General features: G+C 51.8%; 1 protein-coding gene across 19 annotated transcripts in view; it reads right to left on the minus strand.

Moving 5' to 3' along the window:
- UBAP2L (ubiquitin associated protein 2 like) overlaps positions 1-13,090 on the minus strand; it is a 39,733-nt gene extending 26,643 nt beyond the window's left edge. For 12 of the 19 annotated variants that reach the window (XM_071727407.1, XM_071727403.1, XM_071727402.1 and 9 more), the window contains exons 1-8: positions 12,985-13,073; positions 9,050-9,179; positions 7,805-7,882; positions 7,227-7,337; positions 2,829-2,997; positions 2,482-2,577; positions 1,449-1,494; positions 1,023-1,135 (exon numbers count right to left, since the gene is read on the minus strand). In XM_071727407.1, the coding sequence (XP_071583508.1) occupies positions 1,023-1,135; positions 1,449-1,494; positions 2,482-2,577; positions 2,829-2,997; positions 7,227-7,337; positions 7,805-7,882; positions 9,050-9,139 (703 nt within the window). In that variant the 5' untranslated portion in view covers positions 9,140-9,179; positions 12,985-13,073. Of the gene's footprint in view, positions 1-1,022; positions 1,136-1,448; positions 1,495-2,481; positions 2,578-2,828; positions 2,998-7,226; positions 7,338-7,804; positions 7,883-9,049; positions 9,180-12,757 lie in introns of all 19 variants that reach the window. The other 7 variants (XM_071727394.1, XM_071727411.1, XM_071727410.1 and 4 more) reach the window with 6 other exon arrangements.
- Between the last annotated feature and the right edge of the window lie 88 nt (positions 13,091-13,178).

A 13,178-nucleotide genomic window follows, 5' to 3' on the forward strand; every position in this document is an offset into this window, starting at 1 on the left:
TTTTTGGAAAAAATAAGAGTTGCTGTGTCTCTGTGGGGCAGCAGCACACAAGTTCACACCAGATCCAGCTCCTGAAACCCTCAATGCTGAGCCTTGGGGGTGCAAAAATCACCTCCAGAAAGGGAGCCATTCCCTCCCTGGGCCAATCCTACCCAAAACCTCCTCAGTGCACTGGATATTGGGAGAACTTCTGCTAAAACTCCTAAAAAAGACTTTTTGGGAAAGAAAAAAGTTGCTGTGTCTCTGTGGGGCAGCAGCACACAAGTTCACATCAAATCCAGCTCCTGAAACCCTGAGTGTGCAAAAATCACCTCCAGAAAGGGAGCCATTCCCTCCCTGGGCCAATCCTACCCAAAACCTCCTCAGTGCACTGGATATTGGGAGAATTTCTGCTACAGCATCTAAAAAAGACTTTTCTGGAAAAAAAAAAGAGTTGCTGTGCCTCTGTGGGGCAGCAGCACACAAGTTCACACCAGATCCAGCTCCTGAAACCCTCAATGCTGAGCCTTGGGGGTGCAAAAATCACCTCCAGGAACTGAGCCATTCCCTCCCTGGGCCAAACCTACCCAAAACCTCCTCAGTGACAGAATATTGGGAGAATTTCTGCTACAGCTCCTAAAAAAAGACTTTTCTGGAAAAAAATAAGAGTTGCTGTGCCTCTGTGGGGCAGCAGCACACAAATTCACACCAAATCCAGCTCCCGACACCCTGTCCCAATCCTACCCAAAACCTCCTCAGTGCACTGAATATTGGGGGAACTTCTGCTAAAACTCCTATAAAAGACTTTTTGGAAAAAATAAGAGCTGCTGTGTCTCTGTGGGGCAGCAGCACACAAGTTCACACCAGATCCAGCTCCTGAAACCCTCAATGCTGAACCTTGGGGGTGTAAAAATCACCTCCAGAAACGGAGCCATTCCCTTCCTGGGCCAAACCTACCCAAAACCTCCTCAGTGCAACTTGGGGGGGGACACCAATTCCACTCCAAACAGAACCCAGCAAACCTGGGCCTGAGGAGCACTCACTTGTGCCATCATCAGGCTCAAAGCTCCCTGTGTTGTTCCAGGTGTTGTTGTTGCTGTTCCCATAGTTCTCGTCGGTGCCGGCCGGCTCGGCGTAGTCAGCTGGGTTGAAAGTTCTGTAAGGAACAAGAGGATGGAGTTATTCCCTCTCTCTCCCTAAATATTTTAAAACCAGCTGGGTTTATTCAGACCCATCTCAAAAAGAAAGTTCTCTCAGCAGTGGGATGCTTCAGCCATTCTAAACTCTGAATGGGTCGGAATCCCTTCCTCTAAGAAACTCAAGATGCAGTTTTGGGGCTTTCTCAATTAAAAAAAAAAAAAAAAAAAAAAAAAAAAAGGAAAATCAGAATGCAAATGATTGGCATAAAAAGGTACTATTCCTGCACAAAGACTTTTAATTTTCCTGGGCTTGGTACCAGGGAAACTTACCCCATGCCTTGGGCAGAAAATCTTCCCCCTCGCCGTCCAGAGCCACCTGTAAAACACCCCCAGACCCTGCTGAGCACCAGGAAAAGAGGGATTGGAACACAGAGAATTCTGAGGCCCAGAATTTATGGAAATGGGGAGAATTTCCCTGAACTGATGTGTTATATGACTGGGAATGACCTCAGGTGGCTGGCACTGCCATTCCCAAAATGTGACTCCAGGCTCAGCTGGCACAAAGCAGAAGGATCAGATCCCAGGTCTTGATTTCTGCAGTGTGTGAACACTCAGCAAAAATTCCTCAGGTTTTTGTGGAATTTCTGCTGCTGAGTGTTTAAAAAACCAAGCCAAGTGTTCACACAGCAAGAGTGCTCCAAGACACATGTGCAAGAACAAAGATCTATATTCTCTTTCTGCAAAGTTCTACTAAACCTCATAAATAATACTCAGGTTCAAAGAGTGGATAAATTTACCCTGTTTTGGGGGAAAAAAACCCAACCCTGCTGCTGTTTTCTGTAGATCACTGTTTTAGGGAGCTCTCTGAATACCCAGCAATCTTCCAAAGTGCTCTGCTAATATTTTGGAATAATTTGTTCTCTCAGATGCAGAATGATTTAACAAAACCCCTCCCCTAAACAGCAACTGATAGGGAGAGGAATATCAACAGAATTTATCCAGCAAGTTCAAGTCACCCCAAGTTCAACTGGAAGGAGCTCTAGAATATAGATTCTACTCCTAAAAAGCTACAAGCCCACCTGCCAAATACCCACTTTTTTAACTCCCACCTCAGTGCAATAAAGCCCTATTTATTTTTTTTTTTTCAGCTCCACAGATGGGATGCAAGAACAAGCTACTCCAACATGCTTAAGACAGAAGCAACACTAAGTGGAAGTGTAAGAACAGGAAAAACAAGGGCTTATTTTCAGTTTGGCAACTCCTCTCCTAAAAAGAGGTTTTCCAACCCCATGGAGGAGACAGATCCACTGATGTAATCCTTCTCCTCCCACTCCCTCTGACCTCACCCCCCCCTTGTGTGTACCTCGGCCTCGGCCACGGCCCCGTCTCCCTCTCTCTGTGCCTCTTCCAGAAGATCCTCCACTCTTACCACCATCCAGTCCATTCTCCTGGCCCCGAACTGAAAAACAAAAGGACAAATTTTCAAGATTCCTTGGGACACAAACCCAAACCTCAAACCCCAAAGCAGAGCAGCTGCCCGGGACAACCGCCTCCTCCACGCGACCCGACTGGGGGTGTCCCCCACACTTCAGCCAGGGGAGCACCAAACAAACTGCCAGGAACACACAAGGATGGCAGCTTTAGGGACAGTTTTGGGGCAGCACCAAGGTGCAGGGAGGACACTGAGGGGGGGGATTAAAGGGTCCTTACACTCTCTCCCACGGCTGGCCCCTCGCCCCCGTCTCGGTGGCCCTCCGCGTCTTCTGCTGAAATCCCGATCCCTCTCCCGGTTTTCTTTGCTTTCTTCACTGGGTTCTGTCTGTCCACTCTCCTTCTGTCCTGAGACACCTTTCTTCTTCCCAACCATTTCCCAGGAATGCTGAAAAAGGGGTTGGAAAGGGGGCAAGAAGTTACTCGTAGGCTGACCGAGGTCAGGCGCCAACGTTTCGCCACGCGACAGGGAAGGGAATGAGAGGGCTCCAGGAAATAGGGGGCCCAGCCCCAAAAAAAAGGGGTCCCACCCCAAAAAAAAGGGGGTCCCAGCCCAATTTCTTTCAGAAGATTGTCAGCTTACACACAGCACAGCTGCCTCCTTCAAGGAAAGCTTTCTTACAGCTGCCTGAGGTGACAGGAGATGAGTTTTTCTGCAAAGTTCTACTAAACCTCTTAAATAATACTTAGGTTCAAAGAGTGGATAAATTTACCCTGTTTAGGGGAAAAAAACCCAACCCTGTTGTTGTTTTCTACAGATCACTGTTTTAGGGAGCTCTCTGAATAGCCCACATCAACCTTCCAAAGTGCTCTGCTAATATTTTGGAATAATTTCTTCTCTCAGGTGCAGAATGATTTAACAAATCCCCTCCCCTAAACAGCAGCTGCAAGGGAGAGGAATAAATATCACAGAATTTATCCAGGGAAGTTCAAATCACCCCAAATTCAACTGGAAAGAGCTCAACTTCATGCCATGGGTTTATTTCATGAGACTCTGCCCTGCTTCCATATTCTTCAACTTGTTAAGTTTAAGTGTGTGCATTCCACACACTTGTTAAAAGAATTCAAAATAGTCCCAACTCATTGAGAAACACCAAAAAAATCCCAACTCATTGAGAAACACCAATCCCAACTCATTGAGAAACACCAAAAAAATAACTGGCAGACAACCCCACAGCTGGGTCTGGAGGGCAACATTGTAGGAAGAGTGAGGAAAAAAAACCCACCAGAGGAGCCCAAGCTGCCTTCAGACCCTAAAGCTCCATAGATGTGGGGCTGAGAAGGAAATCTAGGAAAATATTTACTTGGAATTCTCTTCATTTGAAGCCAAGATCAACTTCTTCAGTGCCTGAAAAAGGTGCCTGGCTCAGCAGGTGAGGTGTCCTCAGCAGCAGGGGAGGATCTGAGCAATTAGCAGGGCTGATTCTTATCAGAAAATCCCCTTTAGGGGATTGCTGCACAAGCTGAAGCCAGACCAGAAGCAGCTCCAGAACCTTTGACCCATTCCAGTGCAGGTCCCAACCCCCAGGACTCCTCCAGCACTCCAAGGTTTTGCTCTGCCAACTCTTTTTCTGCTTCTGCAAATCTTGCACAGGAAAAATTCTCATCCTGCTGAGGCTCTGAGGTGCTTTAAGAAAGGAGGTGCTGGACACTATCCTGGAGGGTTTTTTTTTTTTTTTTTTTCCCAGGAGCAATCTAGGAAATGCAGGTGCTGTGAGAGGAGGGGTTTTTCCCACTGCACCAGGAGCTGCTGCTTCCCAGGGATGCAGAGGACAAAAAAAAAAAAGAGTCAGAGCAGAGCTTTGCCTCAGCAATGCACATTCAAACCACCTTCTGTTCTAAAAGGATTTTCCAAAGCTTTTTGTTCAGTTTGGAGGAGAGGAAGCTGGAATAGGGAGACCTCAGAGCACCTTCCAGTGGCTGAAGGGGTTCCAGGAAAGCTGGGGAGGAACTTTGGAGAAGGGAATGGAGGGATGGGATGAGAGGGAATGGCTTGGAACTGGAAGAGGGGAGATGGAGAGGAGAAATTGGGGAGAAATTCTTTGGGGGGAGGGTGCTGAGCCCCAGGTTGCCCCCCAAGAAGCTGTGGCTGCCCCATCCCTGGAATTGTTGGGGGTTTGGAGCCCCCTGGGCTGGGGGAGGGGTCCCTGCTCCAACCTTCGGGCTTTGAGGATCTCAGGAGCCAAAGATCTGGGGGAGGGGGGGGAGTTTCAGGAGGAACAAATCCATCCCCCAGGGTGACCTCTCTTTTGCTCTCCTGCCATCTCCTCACCCCATCCCATCCTCATCCTCCCTCCTCATCCTCCAGGGCTCCTGTTCCCCCTTGGAAATCAGGGTGGAGAAGGGAAAGCTCCAGGGAGAGCTTGGAGCAACTTCCAGAGCCTGAAGGGGCTCCAGGAAAGCTGGGGAGGGACTTGGGACTGGAAGAGGGGAGATGGAGAGGAGAAATTGGGGAGAAATTCTTTGGGGGGAGGGTGCTGAGCCCCAGGTTGCCCCCAGAAGCTGTGGCTGCCCCATCCCTGGAATTGTTGGGGGTTTGGATGGGGTTTGGAGGACCCTGGGCTGGGGGAAGTGGTCCCTGCCCATGGGAGGGGTGACACTGGATGAGCTCTGAGGCCCAATCCAAACCATTCCATGATTCTTTTTTTCAGTTGCCATGGTTCTTTTTTTCAGGTTTTTTTTTTTTTTTGTGCTGCCCTGACCAGTGCCACAGAACCAGCCACGTTCCACAGAACTCTCTGAGCTCTCCAGCTCATCCATCTACACCCAGAGCTGCCAGTGATGGAAACCCCAGCTCAGGCATCATGTTCTGAAGCAATATTTAGAGTCCCAACTCTCAACAAGAGCTGAGTCAGCCACAGGCAGTGCAAAGTGCTGCAGAGATACCTCTGATCAGTGGCAGTTTGGAAGGTTTGGGTATTTGGGGGCTTTTTACAGGGCTGGAGCAGCCCCTGTGTCTCTGCTGTCTGTCAGAAAAGGGATATCCTGAGCACGAGGTGCCTCCTCAGCTTGTTTCCCTTCAGAGCTGGCTCTGGTTTCTTTAAACAGCATCAAGCCAAACTCCACAGAAAGCCAACAGCAAAAAAGACTCCAAAATCCAGCACAGAGGCCTCACAGAGCAAATGTTTAGAGCTAGAGACACAAAACTCCTTCGTTTTGAGATTCTGTTTGAACACAAGAGGAAAATTCTTCACTCTGAGGACAATCAGACACTGGAATGGTCTCCCAGGGGAAGTGGAGGATTCCCCCACTTTGGAAAAGTTCTGCTTCAGCTCCAGGGGGTGCTGAGCCATCTCACACCAACAATAACCCTAAAGGGTTGGAGAGGTGATCCTTGAGCTCCCTTCCAAGCTGCCATCCCAGGATCCTCTGACTCACTCCACCAGAACCCCAGACCTGCCACATCCCTGCTTTCCACCAGATCCCTCACAACTTCCTTCACCCTCAGAGCAGGGGGAAAGCTCCCACAGAACCCCCCAGAGGAACTGCAAAGCTTTTGTACCCCTGGGCTTTTTGGTTTTGGTGGGTGTTGTGTGCAAGGAGCCACACACAGACACTTTCCACTCCTCAGCCTCTTCCTTGGAAAAGTTCTGCCTCAGCTCCAGGGGGTGCTGAGCCATCTCACACCAACAATAACCCTAAAGGGTCAGAGCAGGTGATCCTTGAGCTCCCTTCCAAGCTGCCATCCCAGGATTCAGTGACTCCACCAGAACCCCAGACCTGCCACATCCCTGCTTTCCACCACAGATCCCTCACAACTTCCTTCACCCTCAAAGCAGGGGGAAAGCTCCCACAGAACCCCCCAGAGGAACTGCAAAGCTCTTGTACCCCTGGGCTTTTTGGTTTTGGTGGATGTTTTGTTCAAGGAGCCACACACAAACACTTTCCACTCCTCAGCCTCTTCCTTGGAAAAGTTCTGCCTCAGCTCCAGGGGGTGCTGAGCCATCTCACATCAACAATAACCCTAAAGGGTCAGAGCAGGTGATCCTTGAGCTCCCTTCCAAGCTGCCATCCCAGGATTCTCTGACTCCACCAGAACCCCAGACCTGCCACATCCCTGCTTTTCACCACAGATCCCTCACAACTTCCTTCACCCTCAGAGCAGGGGGAAAGCTCCCACAGAACCCCCCAGAGGAACTGCAAAGCTTTTGTCCCACTGGGCTTTTTGGTTTTGGTGGGTGTTGTGTGCAAGGAGCCACACACAGACACTTTCCACTCCTCAGCATCTTCCTTGGAAAAGTTCTGCCTCAGCTCCAAGAGGTGCTGAGCCATCTCACACCAACAATAACCCTAAAGGGTCAGAGCAGGTGATCCTTGAGCTCCCTTCCAAGCTGCCATCCCAGGATCCTCTGACTCCACCAGAACCCCAGACCTGCCACATCCCTGCTTTCCACCACAGATCCCTCACCCTCAAAGCAGGGGGAAACCTCCCACAGAACCCCCCAAAGGAACTGCAAAGCTCTTGTCCCCCTGGGCTTTTTGGTTTTGGTGGCTCTTTTGTTCAAGGAGCTACACACAAACACTTTCCACTCCTCAGCCTCTTCTTCTCCAGCCACTGCTGGGTGGCTTGGCCCTGTCACACTGTCCCTGTCACCAGAAACAAGGAGCCAAGCCTACCGTGTCTGGGTTGCCCTCCAGGAGCACGTTGATGGCTCTGTTCACATCCCCATTGCAGTCATGCAGAGCAATCACACACTCATCCTGGTTCTTGCCTGTGATGTCAATCAGCTGCAGAGAAAACAACCCCAGGGTCAGCACCCTCTGAACCCAAATGCCACCAAAATCTTCAGTGGCTCACTCAGGAGCCAAGGGACTGGCACCCCAAATCCTCCAGAGAAATGGCAAGGGTTGGGATTCTCCCCAGTTTCCATCATTTTAATTATGTTCCCCCTGGGAGAAATCATTGAGGGGGGGAATTTCTGAGCAACCACTCAGCTTTAAGAGGTTTTGGAGACCAAATGGAGCAAGGAACACTTGGAAAATTCTCTCCAGAAACTTCACTTGGAGAGCAGAAGATCCCAGAGGCTCAAGGCCCAGCAGCTACTTCCCCTTCTTCCTTTCTTGCCTTCACAACCCAACCTAGAACCTTTTTTTTGCTCAGGGTAACATCATTCCCTGCATTCCAAGGAAATTCAGGGAGCAGGCAGCCCTCTCCCAGCACTCCCCAGCCCTTCCCTCTCCCTTCCCACACTCACTTGTTTCACCTTCTCCTCAAAGTCAGCATCATTGTGGTCTGAAATCATCTGTGCAAGTCGGATCTGTTCTGCAGTGGCCTAAAAAGAGGGAATGGGGAGAGAAAGGGTGGTCAGAGCAGCTCATTCCCAACAAATCAACCCCCTTCCTGCTTCCCTGGGATCTCTGGAATCAGCTGAGGATGAAGAGGAGAAGCAAAGAAGGGGGAAGAGAGGAAAAGAGAGGGAAAAGGGAGCAAAGGGAGGCTGGAAGGAAGGGATGAGTGCTGGAGGCCTCGTGGCACCAGGTGAGCTGTGTCCACTTCCATGCAGACCCCACCTCCAAGCCCCACTCCAGGTGGCTTTCCCAGCCCCTTTCCTTCAGGGAAGAGAGAATAGAAACCAAATCCCAGGGGCAGGTCCTGCTGGGGAGCCCCGAGCTGCAGAACCCCCAGAGGAAGCAGCAGGAGTTGGTCAGGACCAGTTGGTTAGAACCCAGGTCCAGCTGGTGAAGCCAGGACCAGCTGGTTAGAAGCCAGGACCAGTTGCTTAGAAGCCAGGACCAGTTGCTTAGAAGCCAGGACCAGCTGGTTGGCACCCAGGCCCAGCTGGTTAAAGCCAGGCCCAGCTGGTTAGAACCCAGGCCCAGCTGGTTAGAACCCAGGCCCAGCTGGTTGGCACCCAGGACCAGTTGGTTAAAGCCAAGCCCAGTTGGTCAGCACCCAGGCCCAGCTGGTTAAAGCCAGGCCCAGCTGGTTAGCACCCAGGACCAGTTGCTTAGAAGCCAGGACCAGCTGGTTAGAAGCCAGGACCAGCTGGTTAGAAGCCAGGACCAGCTGGTCAGAAGCCAAGCCCAGTTGGTCAGAAGCCAAGCCCAGCTGGTTAGAAGCCAGGCCCAGCTGGTTAGAAGCCAGGCCCAGCTGGTTAGAAGCCAGGCCCAGCTGGTTAGAAGCCAGGCCCAGCTGGTCAGCACCCAGGACCAGCTGGTTAAAGCCAGGCCCAGCTGGTTAGAACCCAGGCCCAGCTGGTTAAAGCCAGGACCAGTTGGTTGGCACCCAGGACTAGTTGGTTAAAGCCAAGCCCAATTGGTCAGCACCCAGGCCCAGTTGCTTAGAAGCCAGGCCCAGCTGGCCAAAGCCAGGCCCAGCTGGCCAAAGCCAGGCCCAGCTGGCCAAAGCCAGGCCCAGCTGGCCAAAGCCAGGCCCAGGGCTTGGTTCCAGGTCTCCCCCTCTCCAGGCTCAGGGGTTGCCAGGGACATTTCCCCCTTACCTGCGGCCGCTGCTTGTGCTGTGTCTGGCTCTGTGTCTGTGTCTGCTCCCAGCTCCCCCGGGCTCGGGTGGTGCCCACGGATGTCATCATTTACAGTATATACAAATAACAGTATTTACAAGGTAGAACTCTGTGGTGGGTCAGGGGAGAAGAGAGAAGAAGCTGTTAGAAACCCAAACGAACCAAAAAGGCAGCAAGCAAGCAAGCAACCAAACCTTGGAACTCTTTGGAGTGGGAGAGTGAAGCCCCCACCCTCCCCCGACAAAGTCCCCAAAAGCCAAGACAAAACAAAACAGAAAATTAAACCCAAAAAAAAAAAACCAAAAAACCAAAACCAAACCAAACCAACAAAACAACCCCAGAGAAAAAAAGCCACCTGCGTTTCTCCAGGTTTCTCCACTGCTAGCACAGAGGTGGAGAGCTCCAAATGAAACATCAGCACCTGCATCCAGGAGGGAGCATCAGGAGCAGAAGGATTCAGGACAAAGGGTTTGATGGCTCAGGGGGATTTGCCAGGCCCGGAGCCTCAAGAGGTTTTGGAGACCAAGTGGAGCAAGGAAAACTTGGGAAAAGCTCCCCAGAAACTTCACTTGGAGAGCAGAACACTTCAGAGGCTCAAGCCCCAGCAGCTACTTCTCCTTTCTTGCCTTCAAAGCAGGACATGGGAAGCAAAAGCTCTCTGCTAAGAAGTGGTGCTAAAGGTTTGTGGGAGATTTATTTTTGTTTTTTTTTATTAAGTTCCTTGTGGAACTGCCCCTTTTTTGCTGGCTTCCTCAGACCTGGAGATACTAAGTTTTCCTTAACTGAGCATTCCAGATTTAGAAACCACACACACACACACACAAAAAAATAAATAAACTAAATGTCAAAAAGGAGTAACAGGCAGTGACACTGTTAGGTAACTGCTTGAGGCAAAAAAACCCAAAAAAAAAAAGTCAGAGTTCAGGCCAGGGAGCATCCAAAGGAATTTTAGAACCTCCCAAGAAGGGGGAAGAGCCCAACCTGGATGGAATGGGATCAGCAGGGAGGGATCTGCCTCTCCAGCAGGGATGCCAGGCACATCCCAGGCCACTCTTCCTGAAATCACTGGATTGCTCCTTCCCAAAATCCCTGCAAACTTCAGAGGATTTTGGCAACACAACTGGGACCCCCTTCCTCCAAAACAGGGGGGGCTGCTCCAGGGAGACTCCAGGGAGAGGGGGAAGAAGCCAGAGAGTGGAAGAAAAGGGAGAAACCAGAGCCAAAAAAAACCCTTTCCACCTGCAGGAGACAACCTGGAGCTGCTTGGGAAAACCAATGTGGCAGCAGAGAGCACCCAAGGGTGCCAAGGGGGGAAACTCAGAAGCAGCAAGAACTGGGGGGGTCAAAGCCTGCAAAACTGGGCTCAACTGGGCTGAGAGACCTTTCCTGGAGAGCACAGAGTCCCCTGATGTCACCTCTGCACCCCCAGCCCCACACGCTCCTGCTCCCAGCACCAGTCCAACTTTTCCAACTGCTTCCCACAATAAAAAAAATAAAAATAAAATAAAAATAAAACCAAACCACAAACCAAACCACCTCAAGAGTTCACTTTTGGGGGCCACCCTCACAGTAACTCCAAAGCCAACACTTCCAGCTACAGCAGTGCCAAGGAAAAACACCCCAAGCTACCTGTCCAGTGACCCCAGGATTTCAGACAAAGCCTCCAGGACCAACCCTCCCTCTCAGGCTTCTTCCCCCACCCCCACCCCCCCCTCCCAGTATTTATTTGGGTTTTTTTTAGTTTTTTTTTTTTTCCTAAGTGTTTCACGCACAACCAAGTTGTCAGATTAAACCAATTTTGGCAGCAGAGCTTGCAGGCCCAGAGGGAACCAATCCTGCCCCTTTTTTGCAGGAACTTAATCTGCAATTTCAATAGGATCCAGTTCCCCAAACCTTTGTGCAGTGGTCGGGCATTGTTCAACAGCTGCCACACTCCCAGCTGCATTTCTACCATCATTAAATCATTCTTTAAAATGCCAAAAAACCCCAACAAACACCCAAAGATCTATTCTAGAGATCTCAGCCAAGCCCTGACCCTGCTGAGGTAATGGGGGTGTCCCCACACAGCACCCCACGGGTGGGCACGGGGAGGAAGGAGAGGAATTGGTTGGTTAATTTATTCCTCAGTCACCCCAATTCCAGGCAACATTTAGCTGGAAATCTTGGGGATCCCCACCCCTTGCCCTAACCCAGCAGAAAAGCTCACACCAATTTACCAGTTCAAAGCAGTCTTCATCAAAAAGTGGGGGTTTTAAGGTTGGTTTTTTGTTTTTTTTTTTTTTCCCCCAAAAGAGCAAACCCAGAGATATTCTCCAAGAGAGATGTAATAAAAAAATAAAGCAAGAAGAAAAAAAAAAAGTTGCTTCCAGCCAAACTGGGCTTGAGCCACACCAGAGAAACTGCACTCAACTGGGCCAACAAGAAGGGTGCAAAGACAAGAGGAAACTGGGGGGAGGATTTAGGGAAAGGAAAAAGCTTCACAGCTCCACCTTACAACTCCTTTTCTCCCAAGAAACTGCAAGAGGCCACCAGATTTTGGGCCACTCTCAGGCTACACCCGCCACTCGCCTGCCAGAGAGAGGCCTGGCTACCCAAAAATGTCCAAAAGTGGAGAGTTTCCGGAAAAAGAGGTGATACAGGAACGTAACCAACTGTTCATTTTATTTAGAAATTTCAGGGAAGTTACAATTGGACAACAAGGATCTGTCAGGCACATCCCGGGCTGGGTCAGACCTGCTGGCTGAGTCCCAGCCTCAGTTTCCCTTAGCTGTTAATACAGAAAATTATTATTTCCAGCCCCCTTCTGATCGAATCGTGCAAAAGGCTCCCAAGGAAAGGACCACAGAGGGTAAAAGCATTCAGAAAGATTTTTTTTTTTTTGGTTGGTTTGTTTGTTTTTTCCTGCAAGGTGGGGGCTGAACAAGCACCCGAAGGAGCCCGACGGGGGGGGGGGAGGGGGTCTTGTTTAGCACTTTTCCTCTGGAGCAAACACACTGCGGCTGCAAACTGAGAAACTTCCACGTGGGCGAGTACAAATATATAAATTTTGGGTTGTTTTTTTTTTTTTTTTTTTTGGGGGGGGGGGGATGCATCCCTTGAACCCCCAGTTTGGTAGCGACGTGCTCGGCAGTGCCACCCCCGGGAGAGGGGAGCAGGCAGAGCCCCCCCGACCCCCACACACATTTGGGGACTCCGGGAACACCAAACCCGGCATCTCCGGGGAATTTCGCATGCGCCGAGGGCTTCCCCCCCCCCCCTCTCCTCTCACTCAGAGGCCGCCGCCGGTAAAGGCCTCCGGGGCTCTACCGGAGAAACGGGGCAGAGGCTCCGGGCCTGCTCGGCCTCCCCGGGGAACAGGGCGGCGGAGCCCCCATTGTTAGCGGCGGGAGGACGGAGGAGCCTTCCCGGTCCCTCGGCACACAATAGGGGAGGCCGGAGCGGTGGGGCCGGGCGGAACCCCCGCGGCAGGCGCGGCGCCAGGGCCGGGCCCGCAGCCGGGAGGCGGGCGAGCGCGGGGCCGCTTCCGCCCTCATGGCCGCGGCCGCCATTCCACACACACACACACACACACACACACACACACACACGGACACGCAAACCCCTTCCCCAACTCCTCTTTCCCTTTTCCCTCCCTCCTTTCACCGCCCGCCTCCAGCCCTACCCGCCCGCCCGCCCGCCCTCCCTCACCTGCGGCGGCCGCGCGTTACGCCAGCCCCCGGCTGCGGCCCGGCCCACTAGGCCCGCGCGGGGCTCCGGAGCGGTGCCGGGTGGGTTGAAGAAGGGGGGGAGAAAGGGGAATAAGGGGGAGGGGGTTTAGGGGAAGGGAGGAGGAGAAGAAAGGGGTGAAAGGAGGTGTTGGGGAAGGGGAAGGGGGGGGAAGGAGGGCGGGATTTAAAGGGGCCGCGCGCAGTTACCGGAGCCGCCGCCGCCGCCTCCGCGCAGCGAACTTTACCTGAGGGCTCAGCACTGACAACTACCGAAGCCCCGCCCCCAACACGTGACGGGGCCGCGGGGGGCGGGGCCAGCGCCGGCTTCACCCACGTGACGCGGGATTAAAAAAAAAAATAAAAAAAAATAAAAAAAAAAAAAAAGGGAGGGGAGGGGGGAA

This window comes from Heliangelus exortis, chromosome 27 (assembly GCF_036169615.1).
Source record: "Heliangelus exortis chromosome 27, bHelExo1.hap1, whole genome shotgun sequence".
NCBI lineage: Eukaryota > Metazoa > Chordata > Aves > Apodiformes > Trochilidae > Heliangelus > Heliangelus exortis.